The 26,843-nt window shown below is 51.2% G+C and overlaps 4 protein-coding genes across 4 annotated transcripts; 2 read left to right on the top strand and 2 right to left on the bottom strand.

Moving 5' to 3' along the window:
- Positions 1 to 493: 493 nt before the first annotated feature.
- On the top strand, positions 494 to 4,145 carry LGALS1 (galectin 1). Its single transcript, XM_038155168.1, has 4 exons — positions 494 to 574; positions 2,093 to 2,172; positions 3,370 to 3,541; positions 3,933 to 4,145. The coding sequence occupies exons 1-4, from the start codon at positions 566 to 568 to the stop codon at positions 4,074 to 4,076; spliced, it is 405 nt and encodes a 134-aa protein (XP_038011096.1). The 5' UTR covers positions 494 to 565; the 3' UTR covers positions 4,077 to 4,145.
- Positions 4,146 to 4,274: 129 nt separating this feature from the next.
- Positions 4,275 to 9,287, bottom strand: LOC119708596 (urotensin-2 receptor-like). Its single transcript, XM_038155167.1, has one exon. It carries the CDS (start codon positions 7,488 to 7,490, stop codon positions 6,390 to 6,392), a length of 1,101 nt encoding a protein of 366 aa, XP_038011095.1. The 5' UTR covers positions 7,491 to 9,287; the 3' UTR covers positions 4,275 to 6,389.
- A 95-nt stretch (positions 9,288 to 9,382) lies between these two features.
- LOC119708595 (arf-GAP with dual PH domain-containing protein 1-like) lies at positions 9,383 to 17,840 on the bottom strand. Its single transcript, XM_038155166.1, has 11 exons — positions 17,493 to 17,840; positions 16,382 to 16,512; positions 15,408 to 15,499; positions 15,227 to 15,309; positions 13,744 to 13,856; positions 12,960 to 13,106; positions 12,467 to 12,550; positions 12,071 to 12,133; positions 11,502 to 11,573; positions 10,777 to 11,008; positions 9,383 to 10,689 (listed from the first exon to the last, which is right to left on the bottom strand). The coding sequence occupies exons 1-11, from the start codon at positions 17,581 to 17,583 to the stop codon at positions 10,661 to 10,663; spliced, it is 1,137 nt and encodes a 378-aa protein (XP_038011094.1). The 5' UTR covers positions 17,584 to 17,840; the 3' UTR covers positions 9,383 to 10,660.
- Positions 17,841 to 18,779: 939 nt separating this feature from the next.
- Positions 18,780 to 24,338, top strand: NOL12 (nucleolar protein 12). The gene is made up of 6 exons (XM_038155578.1): positions 18,780 to 18,893; positions 18,985 to 19,090; positions 19,189 to 19,237; positions 19,667 to 19,809; positions 20,702 to 20,802; positions 21,494 to 24,338. Exons 1-6 carry the CDS (start codon positions 18,814 to 18,816, stop codon positions 21,663 to 21,665), a joined length of 651 nt encoding a protein of 216 aa, XP_038011506.1. The 5' UTR covers positions 18,780 to 18,813; the 3' UTR covers positions 21,666 to 24,338.
- Positions 24,339 to 26,843: the final 2,505 nt, after the last annotated feature.

The raw sequence follows: 26,843 nt of genomic DNA, 5'->3' as shown, positions 1-26,843 counted from the left end.
GGACAGAAAGGATTCATAGTGCACCTGGGTGACTCTGGATACAGCTTCAGTCCTCTGTTACTGGGGTTTCACCTGGACTACAAAGAGTTTCTGAGGCACTACATGTGCCCAGCAACAATTCTTCTACTCCTGATTTAACCAGAGCTGAAGAGCCCCCCCCCCCCCCCCCACTACAGACCCTTCCCGCCAAGTCTCGATCCATTTTCCATGTGGGATAAAAGCCTTGGATAATAAAACATTCATTGTAAAACTATTTTCCATTGGATTCATGGCCACACACAGCTGGATCTCCTCCTAGAGTGGCCCGAAGCCTGCTTGGAAGGGCTGTGTTCAGCATCCTGGAGAGGAGGCTGGGTGAGTGTGGGAGGAGGCAGCTTTGTCTAATAGACCCTCCCTCCTCCCAAAACCAACCCCTGCTACCCCTTCCCATTGGTGCATGGGGTGGAGAAGGGCTGGGGCAACTCAGCTCTCCATCTTTTTAAAGGCAAGGGTGGGGCTCCAGGAGCTACTCGCCTGGGACCCTTGCACCTCAGCGGAGAGGAGCTCTGCCCTGCACAGCAGCACCATGTCTTGCGTGAGTAGAGAGAGGAACGGGGCAGCTTTGCTGGAGGTGGGACTGTGGTGACTGTGTTGGCTGGGTGTGAGGGTGCTTGTGCTAGCCTGCACATCAGCCCCAGTGTCAGAGGGTCTGTTAGAGCTACTGGGGAGGGACACTCCCTGCTGCATCCACTACAGAGGGCTGGCTGCTATTTTGTGTTCTGGCAGCAATGGTTCTTTTTTTTCCTGTGGGATCCCTTTGGGGCAGTACCTGTGAGGATCCTCATTGGGTTGAGTCCTAACCTGTTTTACTGCAGCTCTACTCTGGAGAAGCTGCTGCGGTAACATTTATTACTGTCTGAGCATCTTCTCTGGGCAGCCTTGCTGCTTGCTTTCTGCTGAAGTTTTTGTGAGTCATTGAATTGTTATTCTTCTCTTTCTTGGAAGGAATGTGCCTTACAGAAGTGTTCTGTGAATGTCAAGGACTACTACTACCTAAAGAAGTTAGAGAGGTTATCTTAAGGGCAGGTATCAAGAGTATGGGGCCAGACTCTTTACAGAGTTGCCCAGCAACAGGGGAAGGGGCATGAGGCACAAACTGAAACAAAGGGAGCTATAGTTGAATATGAGGAAAAGCTTCCTCACTGCGAGGGTGACAGAGGGAACAGGCTGCACAGAGAGGTTGTGGAGTCTGCTGCTCAGGAGGTATTCAAAAGCCACCTGGACATGACACTGCAACCTGCTCTACGTGAACCTGCTTTAGCAGGGGGTGTGGATCTCCAAGATCCCTTCCTTAGCTATTCTGCTAGGGAGATGCTTGTGTTAGAAGAGTGACTGCACTTCTTTGATTTGCCTTTCAGTAGGCTGAGGGTGATTAAGCAGGAATTGTCCCAAGAGCAAGCTTATTTTTTAAGGTGGGATAGGGAAAGATTTTCAGTATTCTTGAGGTCCTGGCTCTGCTGTGATGAAAAATGAATACATATGGGTTTGCCAGGATGCTTTGATTCTCCTAGAGAGAAGGTGGGGGGCAGGTGTCTCTGTGGAGCAGGAGAATGTTCTTGCAAATACTGAGCCTACATAAAAAAAAGCTGAAGCTGTTGGGAGATGGGAAGCAAGGTGTCTGAGTCCTTGGACCTGGGCAAGGCTTGAAGTTCAAACACGAGCTAGGGGAAGGGAGTAGAGTCTCCATCCCCGCCAATCCCAGACAGATTTGTGTGGGATGACACAAGACCTGCAAGGCACATGGGTGTGTTTGGGATGGGGTGGGTGTGATTGGAGTGTGCAGGTACTTACACTTCACTGCTGTGAAATACAGATATGTTGATGAGAGCAGCAGGAGAAAGATTAGGAAATTGAGCTCAAATCAAATGTGCCATGTGATTGGGGTAACTTCTCTGGGATGTCCTTGCTGCAATGCCCTAGGGCAAGGGTGCTTCCCTGTTTCTCCACGGGTCCAAAGCAAAGCATGTCTTGTAAGGCAGCAGGGAAAGCTGCCAAGTCAGAACAAGTGAGCCAGCAGGTACTGAGCTAATGTCTCTGCTTCCACATTCCCCAGGGACCAGTGTGCACCAACTTGGGTCTCAAGCCTGGCCAGCGCCTCACTGTCAAGGGGAAAATTGCACCAAATGCCAAGAGGTGAGTTGTGCTGTGCTGCCCAGGCATGGCCAGGGCACCACACCGAGGGGTCTGCAAAAGGTGGTGGCAAAAGGACTCTGTCCCTTGGGTAGAAGAGGAGAAGGGGTTAACACCAGCAATGCCTCCAGTGAGTCATCACCTAATGCACATTGCAGACACAGTACTGCCAAGGGGCTAAGCCAAAGCAGATGTGAAGTTCCAGCTGCACACGCTGGCAGTGACCACATCCTCTCTAGTGCAGGGTGAAGGAAATGGAAGCTGTGTCTATACTGAGATTTGGTTTGAGACCATCTGCTCCACCACATCCTCTCCCCTGCACGAAGATGCCAGGAGCAGGGACATTTAAGGTGCCGCAGTGGATTTGGTGCTCTCACATGGTGGTGGGGAAAGAAGGAAAAAAGGTGGTGAGCAGGCAGGTGGGCTGAAGTGGAAAGGTACCAGGGGTCTGGGTGGCTGGGTTTCCCAGCGAAGCCTCTGCAGCAGTCCCCAGCCCTTGTGCAGGTCTGTGGCTGGGGGGCCCTTTGCAGGTAAGGTGGAGCCTGTAGCCACTGTACCAGAACTAGCGGTGTTCCAGGAAACATGCTCCAGCTCTTCCCAGTGCCTTTGAAGTTTGATACTGTCTGAGTGAAGCCTCCCAGGCTTTCTCTTGCCAAATAATATGCCTCTTCTCATCTGGGTGAGAGGCCTGAGGGCAAGGTGGCCACTAGGCTAGGAAAGTCCTCCCACTGCTGTTGCAGTTACTTTGGGATAGATAATGACATGGTAATTATTTCAGCTGCCTGCAGGATGGGGAGAAGGCACTGGCTGTCAGGCAGAATGCAGCAGTAGCTAACTGTTCAGGACTGAAAGGAAATCTAAGGAAAGCAACTGACTCCTTGGAGTTGGTTTGGGTGTATGATAACTCTGTTCAGGGCACTGTGTACTGAACCATTCTCTTGTTAAAAGCTTTGAGGAAGTGGCATCTCTCCCAGGGATGGCACTCTGGAGCCTATCATCCCAAAAAAGTGCCCCTTACTGCCACAGCACCATCTTATTAGGGACGCTGTGTAATTTAGCAAAGGGTTTCTCTTGGGTTACTCTCAGGTGAGCTTGAAGAAACAGACCCAGGGGTGCTCATGGTAATGAGAAACATGCTACCATAGTATTTATTTTATTTTCTCAGCTGTATTGATGTCTGCTTTTTTTTTTCCTCTGCAGCTTTGTGATGAATCTAGGCAAGGATGCTACCCTCCTCGGACTTCACTTCAATCCCCGTTTTGATGCTCATGGCGATGTGAACACCATCGTGTGCAACTCAAAGAAGGTGGAAGAGTGGGGTGCAGAGCACAGGGAGACTGTCTTTCCTTTCCAGAAAGGGGGCACAGCAGAGGTGAGGCATGCATATATTTAAATATCTATATACACACTCTGCATGCTCTGGTGAAGGGAGGGTGTTTGGCACAGGACACCCAGCTGCAAGGGCTGTCCCAGGGCTGCCTCTACAGGAGGTGGCTGGCTTCTCCTGCTTGGCCAGTGCCACCACTCAGGGCTCTGAGCTCTGATGGAGGGTGGGGATCAAATGTTTAAGCTCCATATGGCTCAGAGATGTTACTATTGAACAGAGCAGGGAATGGGCATCTTTTGGGAGACCAGAATAACACTCCTGCTGTTGATGAACAGGTTATTCTACTGAGCTTGTTCACCCTGTGAAGTGGAGGGTGGCACAGCAGTGCTGCAGAGGCTCATGAAAACTCTCTCTAACTTTTCCATTTGCCTTGCAGATCACTTTTTCTGTCAACCAAAATGATGTGACAGTCCACCTGCCAGGCCACCAGTTCACGTTCCCGAACCGGCTTAACCTCTCTGTCTTTGACTACTTTGATACACAAGGAGACTTCACACTCCAGTCCCTCAGCTGGGAATAATTTCCTCTGAAACCTCCATCTCAAAGATACAGAAAAAACAATCAATAAATAAGAGTTTTGGTGTACTAAGTCTCAAAATCTAATCTGTTTAATATTGCGAGTCCTCATGGGTTGGGCACCTTGCTGGGAGTGGGTGGATAGGGATAGCCAGTGTTGCTTGAGTACCATAAGTGGATGCAATTGTCCCAGCCTTGGTCCTTGAAAGTCATGGATAGAGAAGAGGACGAAGGTTAAAAGCCTGGGAACACAGAAGGTTAAAAGTACAAGGAGAGTCACAGGAGGAGGCATTGGGGCTAATTGTCACTCAGGGGAGAGTAAAAGCATCCTTTAAGTGAGGTCACAAGCTGTTGAGGTCCAGACTGACACCTTACACTGCCTGAATAAATTAACTCTATCTAAACTAAGCACTCCTGGCTGACATCAGAGCATTGAGTGGCTGTGCTAGCTGAGCCTAGTGGGGCATGGAGTGAGGGGAAAGTCCTCAACTGTGCTAGTTTTGGCTGCAGCCTTCTGTAGAGGCTGTTCCTTACTCCTATGTCTGCTTGAGACCTCTTACTGCTGTATGGAGACAGTAGAAAAGCTGCCTTGCTGGGTGTGGCAGAGCATGTAGAGCGTTCCTCATCTAAATCCTTTCTTCCAGTAACTGCAGGAGCACAAAATGTTGTGCTGTGGCACAGGAGAGCAGTAACACGGAGGAGTCTGGTTTTATTCTGCCCCTTGTGCTTTGCCTGTTCCATCCAGAGCTGAGGGAGGCAGCAATGTCCAGCTGGAGTGTGGGATGCTAAGGATGTGTGCTCTATGCTTTTGTTCCCGTTTTACTTGGCCCACATGAACCCGAGCACTTCTCGGCCTAAACTATGGCTCAACTCTGAGGAGACTGAGGCAGTCAGGCATGTTTGATGTTGCTGCATGGCTGCCTCAGGGTCTCTCTCAGCCTAATGCTGCCTTGGTGCTGCTGCTGAGCATGCTGTCTAGTGGGTGTAGGGAAGGTGGGATCTGCCCTATCCACAGCAGTTACCAGGTTGGTCTGGGATGAAAGGTCTGGCCACAAGCAACACAAAGCACTAACAATTTGATGTACTACAGGATTCCCTGCAGGCCTGGCTGGGCTAATTCCTCACATTAAGCAGTCTCTAGAGCAGCTGGAGAACAGGGACTTTCCCCTGCAGCAGCCATACCTGCTGCTCTTATTTCATAATTCATGAGGCTCTGCCAGGTCCTGGGTACCTATGGGTACTCACTCCTGGGTACCTATGCTGAGAGAGGCTGGGCTGCTAGGAATTGTGAGTCTGAGAAGGAAGAGAGATGAGAGCTTAGCTGAAAGGTTGGGGCACTTAGGCTGTACGAGCAACTTGAGGCTCTGCAGCTGGATCTCTCTTGAAGTCCTGTGTTGCCCAAAGCCAATGCCAAAGTATGGCAGGGGGACAGCATAATCTGGGGACTCTTCCCATGGTATGATAAGGATGAAGCCATCCTTTCTGGAGAAGAGAGGTTCAGCAGTATGGAAATGAGCCATGCTAGGCTAGATGGTCTCAAGGCAAGACTTGACTCAGTTTACACAGTGGTGTTGACACAGTCTGGCAGACTGGGATACATATGGTAGGCCAGAGAATTGGGTGTTTCCTTGAACCACAGCAGGGCCATGGTGCTGGGGGTGCCATGAACTGTCATGATGGACACAGAGGAGAGCTTTCTCCTTGCAGCTTCCTCTGCTGGGCTGATCTTGAAAGCTGAGCAAATGTACTGGATTCCCTGGGCTGTACTACAGGGGAATCTCACAGTGCCTCTAATTTGCTCTTGGCAATCTTTCTTTAGATTCTTCAAGGATTTTTCTGTGACGGTTTCTTGAAGAAAGCTCAGTGGTAGCTTTACCACAGGAGTATGAACCTCAGTGAGGTCTCCTGCTAGCGTGGCTGTTTTTCTTGTAGTGACTCACTGTTCTTGCGAAATCTATGACTCACTGTTGTCCTGACTTTGTTATGGCTTGGCCCGTTGCTAGCGAGGAGATGAGGGGTGGCAAAGGTTCCCCAGATATATAATTTAGACATATCGAAGCTGACTGCTCCCTTCCACCCACTCCCCAGCCTTATGCAAGGTGGAGGCTCCAAGGTGTGTGAGAGCTGAAGGATCTGAGGATGGAGTCAGGATCCCTGAGACAAGCATGCTCCCCACCCAGCTGAGCAGGATGAGCAGCCATGTGAAGGGAAAGCACTGCAACAACATTGATGGAAGACACTGCATGCTGGCATGGAAGGTGACACACTTTTATTTCTCAATATGACCCTAGCCAAAGGTCAGATGTTCCTAGCCTGCTCACCCCTCGCTTTCCGTCACAGACCCCAACAACTCTCTGAAAGCCAGGGGCATGCTGTGGCTTCCCGTAGCCTGCCGAGAGGGCGCTGCAGGCCGCGCCTCGCCTGTCCCAGCGCGGACATGCTGCCGCTGCCGGCGGTAGCTGCTGGCAAGCAGGGTGTAGAGGAAGGGGTTGACACAGCTGTTGCCATAGGCCAGGCAGGTGACACCGAAGTTAAGGTAGGCCTGGGCAGTGGGGCTGATGCCCAGCCTCTCTCCCTGGTACAGCCCGGCCAGCTGCCAGGCCCAGAAGGGGAGGAAGCAGGCCCAGTAGGCCACCACGATGGCAGAGATCCTGGAGAGGAGCTGCCGGGCAGGGGCCCGGCCGGCCACGGGCAGCCCAAGGCCCCAAGCCGAGGACTGGTACGCCCGGGCCAGGCGGGTGTAGACGATGCCCAGCACGGCGCCGGGTGCCAGGACGCTGGTGGTGAACAGCACCGTCAGGTAGAGCCGGAAAGCTGATGGCGTCCAGGTAGGGACGCAGATGCGCTTGCGGGGGCCGTCCCCCTCCCGCAGCTGTGTCATCGCCATCATGGGGGCCGTGAGCAGCAGTGAGAGGAGCCAGAGGATGGCGCTGGCCAGTTTGCGGTAGGCATTGCTGGCCCGCCTGGCCCACAGAGGCTTGGCCACCGCCCAGTACCTCTCCAGGCTCATGGCGGTCAGGAGGAAGATGCTGGCGTGCATGGTGAGGAGGTCCAGGCTGAGCAGAAGCCTGCAACCCACATCCCCAAATAACCAGTCGTGGGCAAAATAGGTGCAAACCACAAAGGGGATGGTGGAAAGGTACAGGAGGTCAGCCAGGGCAAGGTTGATCACGTAGACCCCCAAGGAGCCTGCTGAGCAGCCTGCCACCCTGCCAGAGGCCACTGCCACTGTGTAGATGTTCCCCACTATCCCAGTGAGGCACATGACCAGCAGCACTGCACCCAGCGGCCCTGTGACCAGGCTGTCCCCTCCGAGGACATTGCTGTCTTCACCCCCACCGCTGCTTTCCTCCAAGAAATTGCCGCCCTTGGGATCCTCTCTAGGACTTGGGCTGATGAGAGAAGTGTTGTAAGACATCTTTGGGTAAGTTAAGCAAGAGCAAAATCAAGCTCTCAGAGACCTGTTCCTTCCTCCTGCCTTCCACCCTCGCTGTACAGGACACATCTATCCTTAACAGCAAAGCAGCCAAGGGAAGAATGGGGAGAGTTCATCAGACATAGACAGGGTGCTCCAGAGAAGTCTATTCCTCACCTCCAGCTGCCCAGTCCATTTTGCTGATGTTGTCCATCACAAGCTCTGTCCAGTTGTTTTCCTTAACCATGAAAGATCCAAGAAAGGGACACTGCCTTTTCCTTCAAGACCAATACATGCGAGGTAACCTCTGCCAGCCAGGAGGAAATGCGTCTTTTCTTCGCTAGCTTTGTGGCTTCTCCAGAGCTTGCTGGGCCCACAGAAACAGTAGATGAACAAGTAGATTTACTGCTCCCAAGTCTGTCAGCTCAGCTCAGACAGACTTTGGAGAGGTGGACCCCGTCTCACTGAACCAACCCCCTGAGAGCTGCCTTGACCACTGCATGGAGGAATGTGCCTGACTCACAGCTTCACACACCGGTGTGAATACTAGCTTTTAGCCACTAGCTGTGGAGCCCCACCTGCTCCCTCTTTTTTCTGGCAGACATGCTTTCTTCCCCCATATCTTCCTTTATCCTGCTTCATCTTCCTTCTTGTTCTTATTTCCCTTTCTTTATCCCATTTCTCCTTGTACAGTTGTCCTCATTTGAGACAGGAGACAACTGAAACAAAAGACTCCATAATATGGCAGGGAGGGTGGAAAGCATCATGCTGTGGCTTTAGAAAGGAAACAGGGGCCAGCCCTGGAAGTGCAGTAGGCAGGGAGCAGCCACCCAACTCTCCTCAGCCAAGCCAGACTGAAAGAACCTGTCTCCTGCTCCCTCCCAAGGACTTCAGGGCCCTTTGAGGTTTGGGTGTTGTGGATGTAGTCCCCAGTTTGCAAGCAGGGCCACCTCTCACATTTTCTGTCCTGGCCCTTTTCCACCTTTGCCCTCAAGTCAGCAGCAAGCTCCTGAAGTCTCAAAGGGCTGGGTATTTTAGACTCGGTTTTTCCTTCCTCTCCACAAAGACCATTCTCCTCTAAGCTTTCCCCCTGCTTCCCTCGAAGCCCCGGGAAGCTGCCTCCCCCCAGAGCAGGGAGCAGCAGCCATTGCGTAGGCACCACCGCCTTCTAGCGAGACACCATCACCCGACACCCGCGTCCAATGCTACCCTGCCCTTTCCTCACTCACATCTGAGCCTCGTGGTCTCAAGGAAGACACGGTGGGACAGAATTTGCGGAGCAGAGACAGATGTACCATACTACATGTACTCTGCTGTTAATTCAGGATTTCAGGCCGCTCCAGCCACACTCCTTTGCACCATCAGTGTATGAGCTTCATTGTGGCTGAGTCAAATGCCTCTGCTCATATCCAGCACTGGTAATTCAGCAGCAAATGGAGGAGGAGGAGGAGGAGGAGGAGGAGGAGGAGGAGGAGGAGGAGGAGGAGGCATCCCATCAGTACTCCCCTCACTGTGCAATGACCTTTGGTTTTCAGGAAAATCATGTTCCAAACTAGGAGAGATCAGGAAAATGCAGTGAAAATATCCTTTTAGGTGGATATTTCCATTGCACCATAGTAGCAGGGTGAGTGATGCTTCTACTCATCCAGAAAGTTGATGCTCCCAACAGATTGTGGTGGTCTTGGCAAAGAGTGGGGTCCCCAGAGAAGCAGAGGGGCACCATGAGTCTGCCCATTTGGCTCTGTTGGGAATAATCACAATCCACATGCCCCGGGAAATACAATGAATGGCTATGGCTTTTTGTTTCATCATCTGTACTTTTTTCCAAGAAACAACCTCATACCTCAGCAGTTAACATGTCAGCTAATTTGGGACGTTGAAATAAATTACAATGGTATTTTTAAATTATTTATTTAGGAGCTAATTAAAATACTGGTTGTCTCATTAATTCTAGTTAGCTCCCCTTAACACATGAGATACCTACTCTCACACTGCCTGCATAAAACTGCAAACACATCAGGTACTACAGTCACCAGCAAACTCAGCTACTCCTTCCAGCATGTGAAATACAGCTCTCCCAAGAGAGCTTTAAGAGATGAGCTTTAAGACATGAATCATGGGGCAATTTCGTGTTTTAGGCTAACTCTTACTAATAGAACATGAACATACAGATATGTATGTGTGATAAACAAGATAACCATATGCAATGTGCAGGTCAGAATGAAAGTGCCAGGCCTTTGACATACAGGGAATGAGGGAGAAGATCAATGTATTACTGTATTCAGCATCAACCCTAGGCTCTAGTAGAGACAGCATACTCTGAACTCTATATACATTATCAACTCCTCTTTGCAAGACCCAACCCCTCTCCACTGAGACTCAAGTTGGGCAGCTGATCTTCAGTGGCATGAATATCCATCACAGTATCTTCCCTAGAGCAGTATTCTGCCTCCATCACTTTTTGTTATGTGTGTGCACGCACACGTTATCCACATACCCAAATGTATATCCACATTATTTTTGAGACGATCTCTTAATCTTCTCTGGAGCATTTGGAGGAAGGTCTGCACACAGATGTCATTTGAAGAAGCTTTCATGCCCATACATGGCAGAAGGAAACAAGCCTCACATTTGGCTGTTAGGTTACATGTTTTAAGTGACCCTTTTCAACCACTGCACTAACTGATCAAATATCTAGATGTTTCACATCTGTCACCCGCAGATATGATATTTCTTGTAAAGGAACAGGCTCTTTTAGTCCAGCAACCCCTGTAACCTGCTGTGGTTACAGCCAGGCAGCTCTTTTCTTGTGTCAGGTGGGTGGCTGTCTGCAGTTTCATGCAGGAGTGATGCTGGGTCTCATGTCCAACATAGTAAGTGCCAAAGTTTTCAAGGCCTGACTGACAGGCAAGACCTGTCAGCATCCAGTCAGATGACAGCAATTTAACAGGGACAGGTTGTACTGAGGATTCAGACGCACAAAATCTTGCACTTAAAAAGAAGCAGCTTACTCAGGCCCTCAAAACAAAGTGGATATCCTATGAGGGCAAAAGTGCTTCAAAGGGTGCTCCAAGAGCACTGTGTTTCTCTGATGTCAATCTCCTCTCCTGTCCCGACAACCACCTAATAGGACCAGGTAGAGTTGAGTCATAGTGAGATTCCTGCATGGCTTCCTAGGATTTAAACTTGAAGTAGGCTTCAACTGCAGTGAAGAGAAAAGGTGGTGCATTAGGGCAATACCCTGAATGGGAGTGGCAGGAGGGGAAGGAAACGGCATCCAGGCACTTACTTGCATATTCCTGTGGTGTCATGGCCTGGTTGATGACACTAGTGAAGGCTCTGATCCACTCCAGCTGGTCAGTCTCTGTCTCACAGGTGAAGAGGTATTCCCGGTCAGGGGTGACAATGGTGATGCCGTAGTGCCAAGAGAAGTTGCCCTGTGTCCCCGAAGGCAATCCCTTCTGGATGCTGTATCCATTCTCTCCACTGCCCACAAATACCTCACCCTTAGCAAATGCGTCCTGCACATCAGAAGGGAAAGACAGTGATTTATGGAATCCCAGAAGAACAGGGGAATCATTACAGGGCACCTAAGGACAGGAGGAGAGTGTGTGAGGATCGGGGATGTAGCAGCAAAAGGTTTTGGAGGTGGTCAGGGGATTCAGAAGAGCAGTGAGCCTGTGTTCAAAAGCAGTACTGAAAAGGAAAAAATAAGGGCATAAATCTCAAGAGGTCTGAGAGAGGTCTGAAGCTGCTCTCATCTCTCTGTGTCACCCTCCCATCACCACCTTTACACTGCTACCCTCCCTGTTCCCCTTGTTTGCAGGCAGTGAAACAAACACAGAAAGCACGTGATGAACTAAAAGGGATGGAAAGGGGAAGACCTGGAATCCATTCATAGCAGCTGGGAAACCTGCAAGCCACCCTCACTGCAGAGCACAGACTCTGTGTGCACTTTGACCCTGCCCTCAGCACCGCTGCCTGCAGCTGCCGGCGGTCACATCTCCCTCTCACCAAAGGATCCTTGAAGTACATGAGCCTGCGGTGATCCAACGTGAACCAGCGCTTCTTAAAAGCCTCTCTCTGCTGTGAAGGGAAGAGGTGACATGCGTGAGGGGACAGTGCCCTCTGCTGCGAGCAGTGCGAATGGATACCCCAAACTCATCCCAACCGCTTGAAGCAAGCCCCTGCCATAACAGCAACCTCCTCCTTGCCCTTTCTGAGCTGAGAGAGGGGGTCAGTATCGGGTGATTCACTCCCCAACTCCTGAACTTCGATGAAGGACCCCAGAGTTGAGACAGGAGAAATCTGGACACTAAATACCTGTAAGGTCATGCACACACAGACACATGCAGAGAGATCTGTCGCTCTGGGAGAAAGCAGGGACTCTGGCTTCATCTACTTTCACATGTGTCCTTCCCCTTCCTTTCATTCTCCCCTCCCTTGGTGCACACACACTCTTCCCACGGGTGTCTAAAGAGTCGGGGGGAATGAGGAAACAGCAGGAGAAAAACATTGAAGTAGGGAAAGCCAGTGGTGCTCTGGCAGGCCCCTGGTTGATTTTTTCTACCACAGCAGCTCACCTTGGGACCAGTCTTCTCCATGTATCCCTCCTTCAGGAAATTTCTCGTCAGACGATTTTTGATCTGACAAAATGGCAAGAGTATCATTCACTTAGCTGTGCCTCTTTGCTATTCATTTCAGTCCTCCACCCTTCTATTCCCCCAAATTCAGTCACCTTCTAAATTTATATTTCCCAAACTGCCTAGCTAGGCATCACTTCTGCCTCCAAAATGCCCAGAAACAGCAGAGAGCAGCTGTTTTCTGACCACCACAGGCCCTTTTAAAAACAGCTTCTCATCCCTCTGTCTTTACCCTGAAATTTCCACTTTCATACCTGGAGTTACAACAGTAACTAACGAGCTCTTTTCTCATGTAAGCAGCAGGAGACTCAGGACAACGCTCCAGGGCTGCCTTACCTCATTATCACTGGCAATGGGAAATGCCACCTTCAGGTAATGGAACTGCACAGAGCGGATGGCGTTGAACCAGTCCACCACCTCCTGCGGGGGGAACAGGATAGGACAGAAAGCTTAGCCAGAGCAACAGCAGGGCATCTAAATTCACCCAGCTGCACCCAGCCCTGAGTTAACCACAAACACAGTCAGCTCTCCCTCCGCAGCATCTCCCTCTCATGCGTACAGCCAGCACGGCTGCCTCATTCCCCACGTGCACAAGCAGCACATCTTCTATAGAACTCCTCCCACACAATCCAACCCAGCCAGTGCTCCTGCCCTGCTCCCTGCAGCAAAACTCTCACAGGTACACAAACACGGAGCCAGAACCCCCGCCCTATTACCTACAGCAACTCACATTCACACACCCCATCCTACCCATGCTTCATACTATTTAATATCAGCAGCTCCTCAAAGCTCAATGGCTTTGCAGTGGTTTGACGCTAAAACCAGATACCTTTCCACTTTCATGGTAGACAAATACATTCCGGGTCTTATTGTCTTTGAGATAGGTGATCTGCAGGCCATTGGGGTTCCCAATCTTCTCTGGCTGGAATGTAGCATTGATTACATCTATTTTAACATTGATTTTGGGTTCTTTGGCCTGAAAACACAATGGCATTGACCGTGCATGAGCAATCCTCGAAGGAAAGAGATCTGAGCTACTGATTACCAGGGGTAAGGCAGGGTCAGAGGCCTGACCCAGGTGGAGAACCTTGCACTTGGCGTTTTTAAACCTTCTGAGGTTCATATCAGCCCACTTCTGGAGCTTGTCCAGGTTTCTCTGGATGGCATGTCCTGCTTCACCCTACCCTGAGCCATTCCCTCCCTTGAGACAGAATTTTAGCTCTTGCCCCACTCATTTCAGAGATATGAATGAACAGAAAAGTAGCCCTCCTCAAAACCAACCAGAGAAAAGGTTTTAACCAACTTGGCTCACAGTGGGGTGAGGTTGGTTCCAGGAATGGTGCAGGATTACACAACCAGGCAAATGGATAGGAGTAAAGTAGAAGATCAGTCTTTTTCTCAGTAGTGAGGGAAGCACAAAGGGAGAACATGAGGAAAAGTCACTCTGACAGTAGGAAGGGGACCCTTCTCCTTAGCTGCATGTTTCATTCTCATCTCTGAGCTGGGATGAACAAGGCAACCTCAGAAACATGCGTAGAAAGTCAGAACATCTCTATGACCCCACTGCTCTGGGTGGAGTACACACTGAGGTGGGAATTGACCACCATACTCACATCCAGCTTGGTGAAATACTTCAGACATCCCTCTCTCTCAGACAACAGGAACTTGCGGGGTAGGAACTGCCCGTTGTCTCGGCCTCGCTTCCAAAGGATGCCTTCCTTCACCCCTTGGAGCAGAAAAGCCACTTAAGATAGCATTCCCCACAGGCATGGTAGGCACCAGAGAGCTGCATGCAGCCTGGGGCCCAGCCACCCCTCTGGGACAAAGAACATGATGCACTATTGCTGAGAGTAAACACTTCAGATGTTCACCTCTGACTTACAACTAAAGATGGTGGTGTTCCCATGTTTGCAGTGCAGATAAGCGCTCACCAAAAGACATTCCCAGATTCTTCCCACCTCCTAGTCCTGCTCCTACTACTACCTCTGACAGTGTGAGAGCTGTCTCCTGTGAACACTGGAGTCCTGGCCCATGCAGACTCTGGTGTGGGACCAGAACTCTTCCCACTTGACTCTGCAGGCTCTTGGGCTCTAATGCCCTTTGTCACAGGACTGGCAGTGCCATTTCAAGGACAACTGCCATGGTTATTTTCAGAACCCAGAACGTCTCTCTGACGGTCCTGGATGATTCAGGCCCCAGCCAGGGGGCTTTGAAGCCCTGGCGGGTGGGGGGGGGGGGGTCAGAGGCCCTGACATGCAGCCAAAGACCCCTGTGGCTTTGAGTTCGACCCATGGAACCAATTACCTACTTTGTATGAAGAATTAAAGGTCACAAAACTTTAGATAGCATAGTAGTAATAATTACAGGGTGAAAAGAGAAATTTGGGGATTTTGAACATGGGGGTTTGAGGTTCCAAGATGGAGGAATCAGGGCATGCCCTGACCTCCTTCTTTCTTCTTCCTAACGTCCATGTTCTGGGTGATGGTGGCATTCTTAGATTGGTCTAGAGTAGAAAGTCACTGTCTAAGATAGGTGATAGGTATTGGAACATAACTGTACATATCGAGTACATAGCTTATAGTATAAAAGACAGCACCGGCCCTGTGGGAGGGCAGTGTGCCTTTGGCTGACCTGCTGAACAGACTGCAGCAGGCCAGACAGAAAGTGTTTTAGATAACAATTAATAAACAACCTTGAGAACGACAGCTGAAGACTTCTGACTCCTTCTTCGACAGCTGGGTTGGGAAAAAGAGACTTTTAACACGTGTTGGGGTCATCCTGACCTGAGGAGGCTCCAAGAGGTTATGGGGAGTGGCATGCATCAGGACAGATATTCCTTATTGTAGATGTCTTGTCTCCACCAAGATAACAAATGTCTTTGAAAAATGCCACCTGGTAACACCAGGCTTTTAAGCTACCTGTGGCAGTGCCAGCCTATTTGGTCCACAATTTAACACCCCCAAAACTAAGCCCTGTAATGACCACTTGGGTTCTCAGGAGTATTTGTGGGATTTGCAACACTGACACTTCATGATGCTCAGAAGTTTACAGCAAAGGCAACAGGCAGGATGTTTTGATGCTGTAGTCTGCTCTTACCATCAGAATATGGCAGCTGTTTTCCCGGCTCAGTAAATTCTTTGCGCTCATATTTGGCCCGTATCCACTGTTCTCTCAGCACTCTATGGAGAGAGGGGACAGGTAGCTCAGAAAAAAACTAGAGGAATTAGAGGAACAGAGAATTGCCCTTCCCCCTTTTCTTCTGTAAGCAGCAACTTACTGGCAGTCATTGTAGGTTGGCTGGTAATAGTAAATAGGGATGTGAGCTTCATATATGGCTTTAGTCACAGCATTCCCATGCTTGGCCAGAAACTGCAGAGTTAGACAGAGAGTTAGTGCCTTGCCTTTGATGCAGACTCATGTTGGACCTTTTCTTTCCTGACCCACTACAGGGTCAGATGCATATCAAACTCTAATGGAGCATTCTCTTTCCCCTCCATTGCAACATCCCAGCAGTCTGCCTGCAGGAAGGTGGGTCTCAAAGGTCTCATCTACTCTCAGACATTACAGTGATTGCACCTGAATCAACAGAGTGCCATAAATGTCACTTCCGTAAGGCTGGCTGTGCGCACATTCAGTGGATTTACTGCCATGCCCCACATCTCCCGGAGAGTTCAACAACAGCTCTGCAATGGCATCTGGAAGGACATTCCAACCTCTTCCAAAGAGCAACAAGACACAGATTATTTTCTTTGGATCTCCAGAAAATATTTTCAGTCCCATGAAGATTAATGAATTGAGGGGGCTGTAACGGGAAGAAGTCAAGTTCTCATAAGTGCCATTTTTCTCAAAAGATTGTATTATATCTGGAAACTTTTCTTGGACAATGGAATTGCCCAAGATTGTCCCCTTGGACTGCTGAAATCAAGAGGAGACATTGAGGCTGGATGTTCTTGGCAAGTGGAAAAAAAGTAATCTGAAGCAACAAAGACCCTAAACCTTAGTAAGATACATTGCAAGAGCTCTGCATCTGCCATAAAGTAACAGGACACGCGGAGACACATAAGGCAAGTGTATGCTCCCTCTCCCAGTGGGTTGTGGGGAGTTAACCCAGATTTTCATGAGTAGAAAAGAGACTGATTAAACCCGATTACATTCCCCACTCTGTGAGGTCGAAGGACTAATTTTGCCAGGACACTGAGTGTATAGCCTAGTCCAAACCACCTGCCCCACCCATGGGGATAAAGATCTCACCTGCACCTGAGCATCATCCCAGTAGTCCATCTTCAGGGATTTGACTTTGCTGATGCTAGGGATGTTGCGGTGAATTCCTGAACAGCTGAGGCATATAAAGACACCCAAAGTAGAGGATGCCCAGTCAGGATCTGAGAATATGGAAAAGGGTATGACTAGAAGTGCTGAAAATCCCTGGGATATATGCCTCACCTGAGAATGTAGTCCTGAGAAACAGGGAGCTGATGACCACAGTTTCATCTGAGCTGAGTAATTAACACCCAAGGCATGGATGCCAGTCAGAAAAAAACCACAGTCCCTCATTCCCTGTTCCAATCACTTTAACTGAATTTTTAATGACCTATATCTTGAAAAACCTCAAAGTGCTCTGTGAACTCCCTTTGTGTAAAGGATCACCCTGAGGAAAATGAAACCACTTCTGAGAAAAGACCCCAGGAGTTGTTTAGTGCATCACAGCAAACCCCTAATAGTGTATAGCTCAGGAAGTGGAAAACAACCTTGAATCCAAAACTTTCCTGGAGTAATTAAATAGGGCAAAATTGTACTAATTTGCCCAGTCTTAATTTGGCTTGGGTAGTGCACTCATATACCTTTTGGAGGTATACGATGGGTGTTTTTAGCAGCACTTGTAGGACCTCAAACTGGGTACCCTTCTGAGAGGGCAAGCCCTTCAGTAAATGAAATTTCCCAGGCAACTGTGGCAGGTTGTCTGTTCAGAGCTGAGTCATGGTGGAGACAATGCCCTCCTGAATCATGCCTTCTTTCTGGAGAAGTTAGGATTTTACTGCGAGCTTTCTTGTCAGGTCCTGACTGGGCATGACCTTGATTTGCATTTGCAATCTGATGTGACTACAACCCACGGTGCTGCACTATGGAGCCCCGGCTAATCTGGCACTCCCTGTCCTTCCCACCAGTGCTATGGCAGCATCTTCTCCCTCCTTCCTTGCCAACCCACCTCAAGAGAGAGGAAATGAATACCCAGAGCGATGCCTCCCCTTTCTCTCCACCCCAGGCTCCTGTGCAGTCCAGATAGCTAACACTAAGTGGCTGCTAGAGATCAGCCCCAGCTCCCTGCTTCCAACTCTTCCTGCAGCATCCTTCGGGGACTCACCTGGCTTCCCGCAGTCCGCACACAAAGAGTTCTCTGCTCTTTTCCACACTTCCTTCAGGGCCCTCATGCTCCGCTCGTTCCCTCCAGCCATCACCTTGGAATGGTATCCCTCCAGGCAGAGCAGCACAGGGCCAGGAGGGCAGCTGCCTGCACCTTATGCACCTGCAGGCCAACCCACTGCGCTATCCAGGAGAGAAGGAGCCACCAGAGAGACAAGCTCTGGCAGCCAGAGGGAAAACAGGAAGGCAAGAGAAGCCTAAGGTTAAGATAAATGGAAAGGGTACAGAGGCCTGTCAGTGCACCTGGGCCGGCCCGGCACAGGCAAAGAGGCTGGAGGCTGAAGTGCACTCAGACTGTGTGTGAGGACTGAGGAGGAGGAGACCTGCCCCATGGGCGTGGAGGGAAGTGCAGCAACTAACCACAGAACTGGTTTTTCCACATTTCTGCTGGTGAAAGGACAGACCAGGAAAAGAGCGAAAGCAGCAAGCAAGCTGATAAAGGAAAGCTGGCTGTGGGCAAGTGACTGCCAGGCTGTGACAGGACTACTGTCAGGACTCGTCATGCTCTGTGGGCTGGGGGAGCTGGCTTTGGCTGCCCCCGCAACACTTCAGAAGCTTCCACTGAAGTCAGCTGGCCACCACACAGGCATTACACCCATTTTAAAGGTGAGAACAGGGGAGCAATAAAGGTTCAGGAGCTCAGCCAATGTCACTCTAAGCCATCAGAACATGGCAGTCTTGACGCCCCCACCAACTCATGCCACTACCTCTCTCCACCACTACAGAAACCATGGCTGTCCAGCCAGATGCTGCAACTTGGACACAGCATCAGAGCCAAGATCCATGTCCACAACTGCCTTCCCCAGATAAGAGGAGCAGCACATACTCTGCTAACACCAAGAAATGACAATAGCTTGAAATAAACTCAGAGCTCTGTTGAAGAATGCTCAGTTGAAGAACTGCAGATGGTAACTATTAGGAAGAGTGACATTTATTAAAGAGATGCAGACACAAAACACGCTGGAGTGTCAGAAGGAGTCTAGGGCTACACGGTGAGGTCGGGTGCTACACTGCCATGTTCTCCGCGCAAGGCAGCGCCACAGAATCTTTTGCTGGGAGGAAGCTTAAGAGGAGCGTAGCCGGAGGCTCCCACGCCTGAAGCAAAGCCCGTCCGCCGCAGGCCAGTCTCCAGGGCCGGGAACAGGCGCATGCCAGGCCCCTGGCGCGGGCTGCCCTGTCCCGCCCGGGCCGGGCGCGGCGGACACAGCTGCCGGCGTTCCGGCGGAAGGGGCGGGCGGCGGCGGCAGCAACGTGGGGCCACCATGGGCCGCAAGAAGAGCAAGAAGCGTCCGGGCGGCCGCGAGGGGCGGCTGGTGGTGACTTTCGACGAGGAGCGGCGGAGGTGAGGCCGGGCGGGCCCCAGGGCGGGAGGCGGGCAGGGAAGGCGTCCCCCGGTCGCTGAGAGCCGGGCGGTTCTGTGTTGGCGGCGGCAGGGAGTACCTGACCGGCTTCCACAAGCGGAAGGTGGAGCGGAGGAAGGCGGCGCTGGAGGAGATCAAACGGAAGCTGAAGGAAGAAGAGAGGAAAATAAAAGAGGAGGTGAGGAAAGGTCTCGTGTGCGCCCTCGCCAGGGGCGGGCAGTGAGGGGGGCAGGAGGGGCGGGCAGGGGCGCCGCATGACTTGTTTCTGTTCCTCAGCGGCACCAGGAGTATCTGAAGATGCTGAGCGAGAGGGAGGAGGCGCTCGGTACGTGCTGGGCACTCGGTGGGGAGGGAGGTGGGCGACCGTGCTCTGGCAGCCTTGAGTGGGGGTTGAGAGTTGGGGCAGGGATGCTCGCACGCTGTCCCATAACAACAGCTGCTCGGTCCTGTCGTGTTCCCCAGACAGAAAATCTGGGGCAGAAATCTGAGCGGTGACCCTGCAGCCCTCTGTCCCGGCAATCATGGGGGTTGTACAGAAAGGAAGGAGCAGGAGGACATCTCCAAGGTGTCACCAGGTTCCCTCAGGGGGGAGAAGGAGCTTGCCCTTCAGTCTTGCAGTGCCAAGCCCCTCTGCCCTTTATCCCTGCATGCCAAGGCCGATGTCACCCCTGCCCAGCATGGTGCATCAGGAACAAGTGAGTTTATGCCGTGAATAGTTGGGCGCTTTGCAGTGTAGGATTTCGTGTGTTCCCAGAGGAGGCTGATGAGCTGGAGCACTTGGTGACGTCGCGGACAGAGTCTGTGAACATCGACCACCCAAACCACATTGTGACAGTGACCACCATCAGCGACCTGGACCTCTCGGGTGCACGCCAGCTGGGACTGACCAGCCCCGTGGTAAAGCCTCTTGCTTCCTTTCTGTATCACCTGTACACACTCCTGGGACTGGTGAGGTAGGGCTGGTGGTCCCTGAGTATGTCCAAGGCCTTGCAGCTGGCTGGGAACAGGGATGAAAAGGGAAACTCATAACTTTTCTATTCTTCCACAATTTAAACTGAGCCTCTAAAGTGAAGGAAATATTCTGTACTAATAGCTCACTGCACGGCTCTCTGGAACCCTTTGCTAGTCCCAGCTGACCCTGGTTAAATGAAAAGTGTTACTGGACTGGATTGCAACAGTGTAATACTTTAAAAGCTGATACAAGAGAAGCAGCAAGATTTCAGACTTTGACAAATGGTCTATCCTTGACCTCTTTCCTGTGTCCCGTTCAGAAATACTACTGTTAGCATGAGGAGGCATTTTTCTCTCCATAATCCCGTGCTTGGACCACAAATAAGGAAACCGTTCAGTTCGAGTTGTGGTTACTTTTATTCTTAAAATACATTGTAACTAAGAGCTTGTATTTGTTTCATAGACACTCTTAGGTGTTGGTTGTGCTTACATTTGTAAGGTAATCTAATGTGAAAGTCCACTCAGAGACATCTTGGTAGTAATTTAAGCAAAAGCCAAGTTCATTCAAGTTAAAACTTCATTTTGGTTCATTCAAGTTAAAACTTCAGTTGCATGGCCATTAAGATCATGCTGAAGTTTTTGGATCTTGGGGTGGATTACTGTAGGATGTCTCTGGTTGTGCCTTTCTGTGGGACTGCAATAGGAAACCTTGACACTTGGACAGCGAGGGGCATGGAGAATTAAGAAATCTTCATCTGTGACTAGTTAGTTCACAAAACAGGATGAAGCCAAGAAGGCAGTGGAAAGACCAGAATCACAAAAATGTTTTCTTGTTAAGGGAAAAACTGATGGATCTGAAGAAGAGAAAGGGGAAGAGGTGGTGAACAAGCCCGTGAGAACAATGCCCAAGAAGTCCAGAAACCCTTTCCTGTCTGAAAAGTATGTAGAGATCCCTTCGGGCCTTCTGTTCGGCTCTGGAAGCTGATGGCAGGGTTGGGTTCCGGGACGCGCCGCGCGGTGCTGTGCGGGCCGGGGCCGGCAGGGGGCGCTGGCGGGGCGCGGTGCTGTGCGGGCCGGGGCCGGCAGGGGGCGCTGGCGGAGCGCGGTGCTGTACGGGCCGGGGCCGGCAGGGGGCGCTGGCGGAGCGCGGCCCGCCCCGCCCCGCTCCCGCCGCCCCGCTGGCCGCGCGGGCCGCGCGGGAGCAGCGGGAGCAGCGGGAGCAGCGGGAGCAGGGCAGGGGGTGGGCTCCGTCCTCACCGCTCCCCCGCTCCTTCACCGCCGCGCATTCCGCAGCCTGCAGAGCTTGTCTCTCGGGTTGAAGGTCAGAGGCTCCTAAAGCTGAAAGCTAAGGCCTTCTCCACATTTTTCAGTAGCCGGGTTTTGCAACCGCTTTGAGGTGGAGAGTTGCATTAACTCTGTGGGGTCTGGGCAGCACGATGCTCACAACATTAGTTTTTGTTGTCACTGCACGTGGAGACTTGGGGGTTTCCTGCATAGCTTACAGTCCCTCTTGCTGTGTCTGGCATCCATTCCTGCTGGGCCACACAGAGTTCTCCAGCTATTGTTGTGGTGTCGCCTTCCTTCTGCAGACTTTGGTCCCCAAACCCTTTTCTCTTTCTGCCCTGCACAGAATCTCTTCTCTTACTGCTGCGCTGCACACGCACAGCCAGAAAAAGACAAAAAGAAAGAGATCCAAATGTGGGCAAGGCCCACGTAAGAAAATCCAGAAGTCCAGCACAGGGCGAACCACCAAGACTCAGCGTCGGAGGCTGACTGGCAAAATGGGCCGTGACCAGGATTAACAGAGAAACTAATGTTCAGACCACCAGCTGGGACACTGCTCCACATCTGGCCTGCTGCTCTTTGGGACCCTGTCATTGCGGGCAAGCACCTTGTTTACATGGCATTCTGACTAGCCATCAACCCAGGCCAGTTCAGCCTTTCTGTAGCCTCCTGAGCACTGGCCAGCGTGCCAGGCCAGACTAGACACTCTACCCATTTATTTTTGCAGGGATCTCCAGCTAAGTGTCTGGGTACCACAGAATCTCTTAAAAACTTCTGCTGAAGGTCATGTTCTCCACTTGGCATAGCCCTTCTCTCCTTGCCCCCCCCTTTCAGAGCTGCTACTTGGCTCTGTCAAAGAAGGGGATTTGGGGCAGAGTGCAACAGGCACATCATTGTCAGGGCAATTTGAGAGACTTGGGAGAGCTCTGCTTGCACTCCTGCATCAGTGCTCTGGCATTTCTGGTGTGCAGTAAATCCTTTTTCCATGGAGACATGGTGTCATCTTGTCTCCCGTGTTTCTTCACCACACAACACAGTGCCACACCTGAATGCAGGGTTACTTTTTGTTCGGTTCGTGTACTAGGTGAAATTGGGCGACTTTGTGAATAAATTTGAAGTCATTTTGCTAAGAAAAAAAATAAATCTGTGACTTATTTGAAGCATAAGAAGAGCTGTGCTAACACCAGTTCCAACTGGAAAGAGGGGGAGGTAATTCCTGGTGTTTAAAGGATATTGAAATTCACTGGTGCTTGGAAAATGGAATAGCTATGAGCTATTTCTGTGGCAAGGCAGAGCCAGCTAGAGTAGGAATGGCTCATTCCATTGTCTGCTGAATATGCCGATCCTAGCTGCGATAGCTCAGGGGAGTACAGAATGCCCTAATGCCCTTGCTCTGTGTGTGTGGCCTTCTCTGGGTGGGAGTGGCAGAGGCTGCCCTTGTCCTTTACCTCAGGGTTGCTGCAGCTATTAGCACCTAATTGCCTTTCTTCTTAGGACCTCAGTGTATGTTTTTTACTGTGGTTGCCCTCAGCAGGGGAAGAAAAAAAAATTGGTATGGTTGGGATTTAGGAATATCCGTGGCAAAACTGTGAGTGAGTCCTCTGAGGAGGAGAGTGAGCCCAGGCAGTATGCTGGCCTCTGTCCTGGAGTATCCTGGAGTATTCTGCCTCTGTCAGCCAAGCCTCCTCCCATTCCATGTGTGCGCTGAAAAGGAAATGACAAAGAAAGAAAAGGCCTATGTGTCCAAATCCCACACCAGAAAAATTTGCAACCCAGCAATGGGCAAGTAAATAGATTCCTCATGCCAGAAATGGGAGGGAAAAGAGTAAAGCAGTGCCTGAGGCTGCATGGAGGAACATTAGAACAATGCTGACGGCCACCAGCCGCTAAAGTGAATGGCACCAGCCTGGTGTATCTCTCCATCCTTTCTGGAGGGTGTACACACAGAGCTGTTCTCCAGAGTGTTAAGGGGGAGGGGATGATCTCAACACTGACAGCAGCAGCACAATTTCTGCTAGAGGGAGGCTTCTGGAGGGAACCAGGCAGCACACAACACACGTGCCTGTGGTAGGGAATGGGACCCTCTTGCACTTCCCTTTCCCTTCTGAAGAAAGTAATTGCTGGGGAAGTGGACACTGTTATCACTGGTGCCTTGTATACTTGGATTCAGAGTCCCACCCTGGGCTGAGTTCTTGGGCACTAACACAGAATAAACTCAGTCACATTATTAAGGTGTGTGTGTGGTTTTCTCACCTCACCTTTTAACGCTGCCTTAAAGGCCATTCCAGAAAGGTCATGGGATTTAATGGGGGAGCTGGTCTATCCACCTGTCTCACCTGGGGTTCTTGGGTGCTTCAGAGCTGCAAAAACACAACTCGGGCAAGGCCTAAAGTGTTATGCTGAACTGGATCTCAGCCAAAGTGTCCAAGAGGTCCCGTGTGTGGGGCATAAATAATTTCTTGTTCTGGTTTGGGAGTTACATGCTCTAGAGCGTTCTATGCTTGCTGGGTTTGAGAGGGATGAAGGAGAGAAGGGGAGAGGAGTTCTGTTTGGAGAGGTATATCACACCAAGGGGACTGCAGCTCAAAGCTGGAGGACAGGGTGACATCCTTGTCTGAATCATACAGCAGCTGTCCCTTCTCTCCAGGACATAGTGCCTTGTGGAGTGACTGTGCACAGAAGATGACCTGTATGCTTCCTCACCTGAGGAGTTTGCTCTGGAGTGGGGATGGCCACTGTAAAAGAAATGTACTATCTGTTTGAGAAATCTGCTGGAGTGTGGAGTGTGGAATGTGGATCAGTTGCCTTCCCCAGCCTGTAGGCAGCCTGGCAGGGAGCTGGGACAGAGCTGGATGACCTCATTGTATTCCAGAGGTGCTAAGACTGGCTTCAGTTTTTGTCGTTTTGCTGCCAGGTGATCTAGAAGAATCTCAGTTTGCTGTTTCCCTGGCCTAATAACATTTTTGAGCCTTTCTCAAGTGTCAGCTGAAGTCTCCAACAGCCCCTTCCACGCTCTGAAATCTTTCCGTTCCTGCTAGAAAATGAGTTTTCAAATTAAAAAAAAAAAAAAAAAAGTATGGAAAAAGTGAGAACAGAACTGTTAAATCCTATACAGCGTTAGCCATCCGGATTGTTCACTACACTATTGATTTCTCCATTTGATTGATTAAAGCTTTAGTCTGTAATGTGAATTACTGACTCAGCCCTAGTCTGCTGTCTTTGTTATGCACAGAGTATACAGTCAGGCTACCCCTGGATATATTGAAATGAGAATATGAGTTTTTGCACACAAGTCAGTGAGTGAAGTGTTTTCCAGACACGTCACAGTTCATACCAAACTCTGGCTCAAAATTCTTCTTTGCTGCCTCCACTCGTTTTCAAGACAGGTTTGAGCATTTGGGGTTTTTTTCCCCCCTTAGCTGCTCAGGAGGAGGCTGCTTCCAAATGTAAGGCAAAAATCAACATGCTAGTGCAGTTGCTGCTCTGTAAAGGAAAAGCAGAGACCAGCAGCTCCCTGTGAAGCCCCTTTTCCACAGGCATTTCACGGGTGGCTCTGCAGCTAGGTCACTTTGGGCACCTGCGCATTGCTGTGCACGTGCCCCAGGCTGGCACAGAGATGCAGGGCTTTGACATGGGCTGCCACACTGGCGTTGCCATGCATGATGGCTTTCACTGGCTAGACTGCAGTTACGCACACATGCACACACAAAAATATAATTGGGATTACAGAGGATCAAAAGCAGACTGGGAGCCAAAAAGATCAGACAGCTGGGGGGAAATTGGAGCACAGCAAAAAGGAGGAATGGCTTCAGTGTGTGCATGAGCTGTGTGATAATCGGTGCACTGCAGTTGTTGCTTTTGTCGTGTATCAAGCTCAAGGCTGTACTCAGTACAGTCACACTGCTGCTTCCAGCATTGTGTTCCAGAAACGAACTCGAGGAAAAAAGTTACTGGAAGAGTGATGGGAACTTTCGGGGACTAAAAGGGAGCTGAATAATGGGTTGTATTATGTAGATAGGTTTGAGGAGTGGATTGCAGACTGCCCTTAATAAATGAACAAAAGGTGAAATTGAATTTTCGTAACTGTCACCAGCATCGGGAAGAGAAGGAGTTTGACTTGTAGAAGGAGCAGTGGAGGACAGATTTTAAGGGCGTTCTGCTAGAAATAGCGAGGGTCAGGCAGGGCTTGTTCTTGGTAGGTAAAGCCCACGTTAGACAAATCTCTCCGAGTGCTGGGGGTAGGCATGACCCCCTGCTGGAGCTGTGCTGGGACATGGTGGCGTTTTGCTCTCTCAGTGCTCGCGGATAAGTTCGCTGCTTTGGCATCTGTTTCGGCTTCGGGATAACTTACTCTTGGGGTGCTGCCTCGGAGGAGGACCGGGTAGCCCCGCGGCAGGCGGTGAGGCGGTCCTTGGGGAGCTGCAGCGGAGGGGAAGAGCTGAGGCCGATCCGCAGCGCGGTGCCGCCGCCCGGGCCCCGGGCCCCCGTCCCCCATCCCCCGGCCCGGCCCCGGCCCCGTTCCCCGTTCCCCGTTCCCCGTTCCCCGTTCCCCGTCCCCCATCCCCCGGCCCGGCCCCGGCCCCGTTCCCCGTTCCCCGTTCCCCGTTCCCCGTTCCCCGTTCCCCGTTCCCCGTTCCCCGGCCCGGCCGCTCGCCCGCCTCTGCCGCGGCACGCGGGAGCCCGCGCCCGGGGGCGCCATGGCCGCGCGCCGCCGCCGGCCACTCAGGAGGCGGTATTCAAATCGCTGCCCGGCACCAGCCAATGAGAGGGGAGGGGGCGGGGCCCCGCGCACGGTGGTTCCCACGGCGAGCTTCATTGAGGGGTGCGCGGCGGGCGGCGAGGCGCTGGGAGCCGTAGGGAAGCTGAGGTACTGGGGATACCGGGAGGCACTGGGAGCACTGAGCACGGCCGGCTGCATGCATGCGTGCCACAGGCTCTGGGGATCGCAGCATTATCCTGACAGCCGGCCCCAATGGATGTGGGGAGTAATGATTCGCCCATCAGGCACCGGGGTACCAGGGGCTCCAGCCACGGGTGGCAGTCCATGGGCAGTGGGGGGCAGTGATGTTGGCGTGTTTTGTGCTGCATCCCTGGCAGGGGAGTGCTTAGGCTCCTGTCGAGCATTTTGTGTGAACAAGTCAGGCAAACATGCCCCAGTGTGAGGAAGGATGCTGCAAGGCTGGCACCTAGTGCAACTTGCTGTACTGAAAATGAGTGCACTGGCAAACAAAATTATAGCTTTGTTTAGGCATTGACGTTTGGCCTGGGTTGTTTTGGGGAGCAGCCATAGCCTTGATCGGCTGCTCTGACTCAAATGTCCATGTTTAGGGCACCAGTGGCATGTTCACATCTCAGATGCTGGTCTGATTTCCTGTCCTGCTGGTGCGTCCTCCAGGCAAATTAGGCAGAACCCACGCAGCTCAGATCAGATTCTCAAATCTGAGGACTCACTCTCAAATCCTGCAGGACAGAGGAGGCGATGGTGGGCAGGACGCTTGCAAGAAAACAGAACGGAAATGTGGATCCCAGCTGTCGTGCTAGCAATGCTTGTTCCCTTCACAGTTTTGCAGTCTACTGTCCTACAGGTCTCAAAATTTTAGCTGGATTAACAAGAGTCTCAGTGGGTTTCCAATTTTCCTAAGCTGCTTAGAGCCATCCCTTTATGACCGACATAATTTAGTTTTTGTGCCTTTTAA

The sequence above is a fragment of the Motacilla alba genome, chromosome 1A (assembly GCF_015832195.1).
Source record: "Motacilla alba alba isolate MOTALB_02 chromosome 1A, Motacilla_alba_V1.0_pri, whole genome shotgun sequence".
Lineage (NCBI taxonomy): Eukaryota > Metazoa > Chordata > Aves > Passeriformes > Motacillidae > Motacilla > Motacilla alba.
Note: the sequence above shows the minus strand (reverse complement) of the source record. Positions and strands in the feature narration are given on the sequence as shown.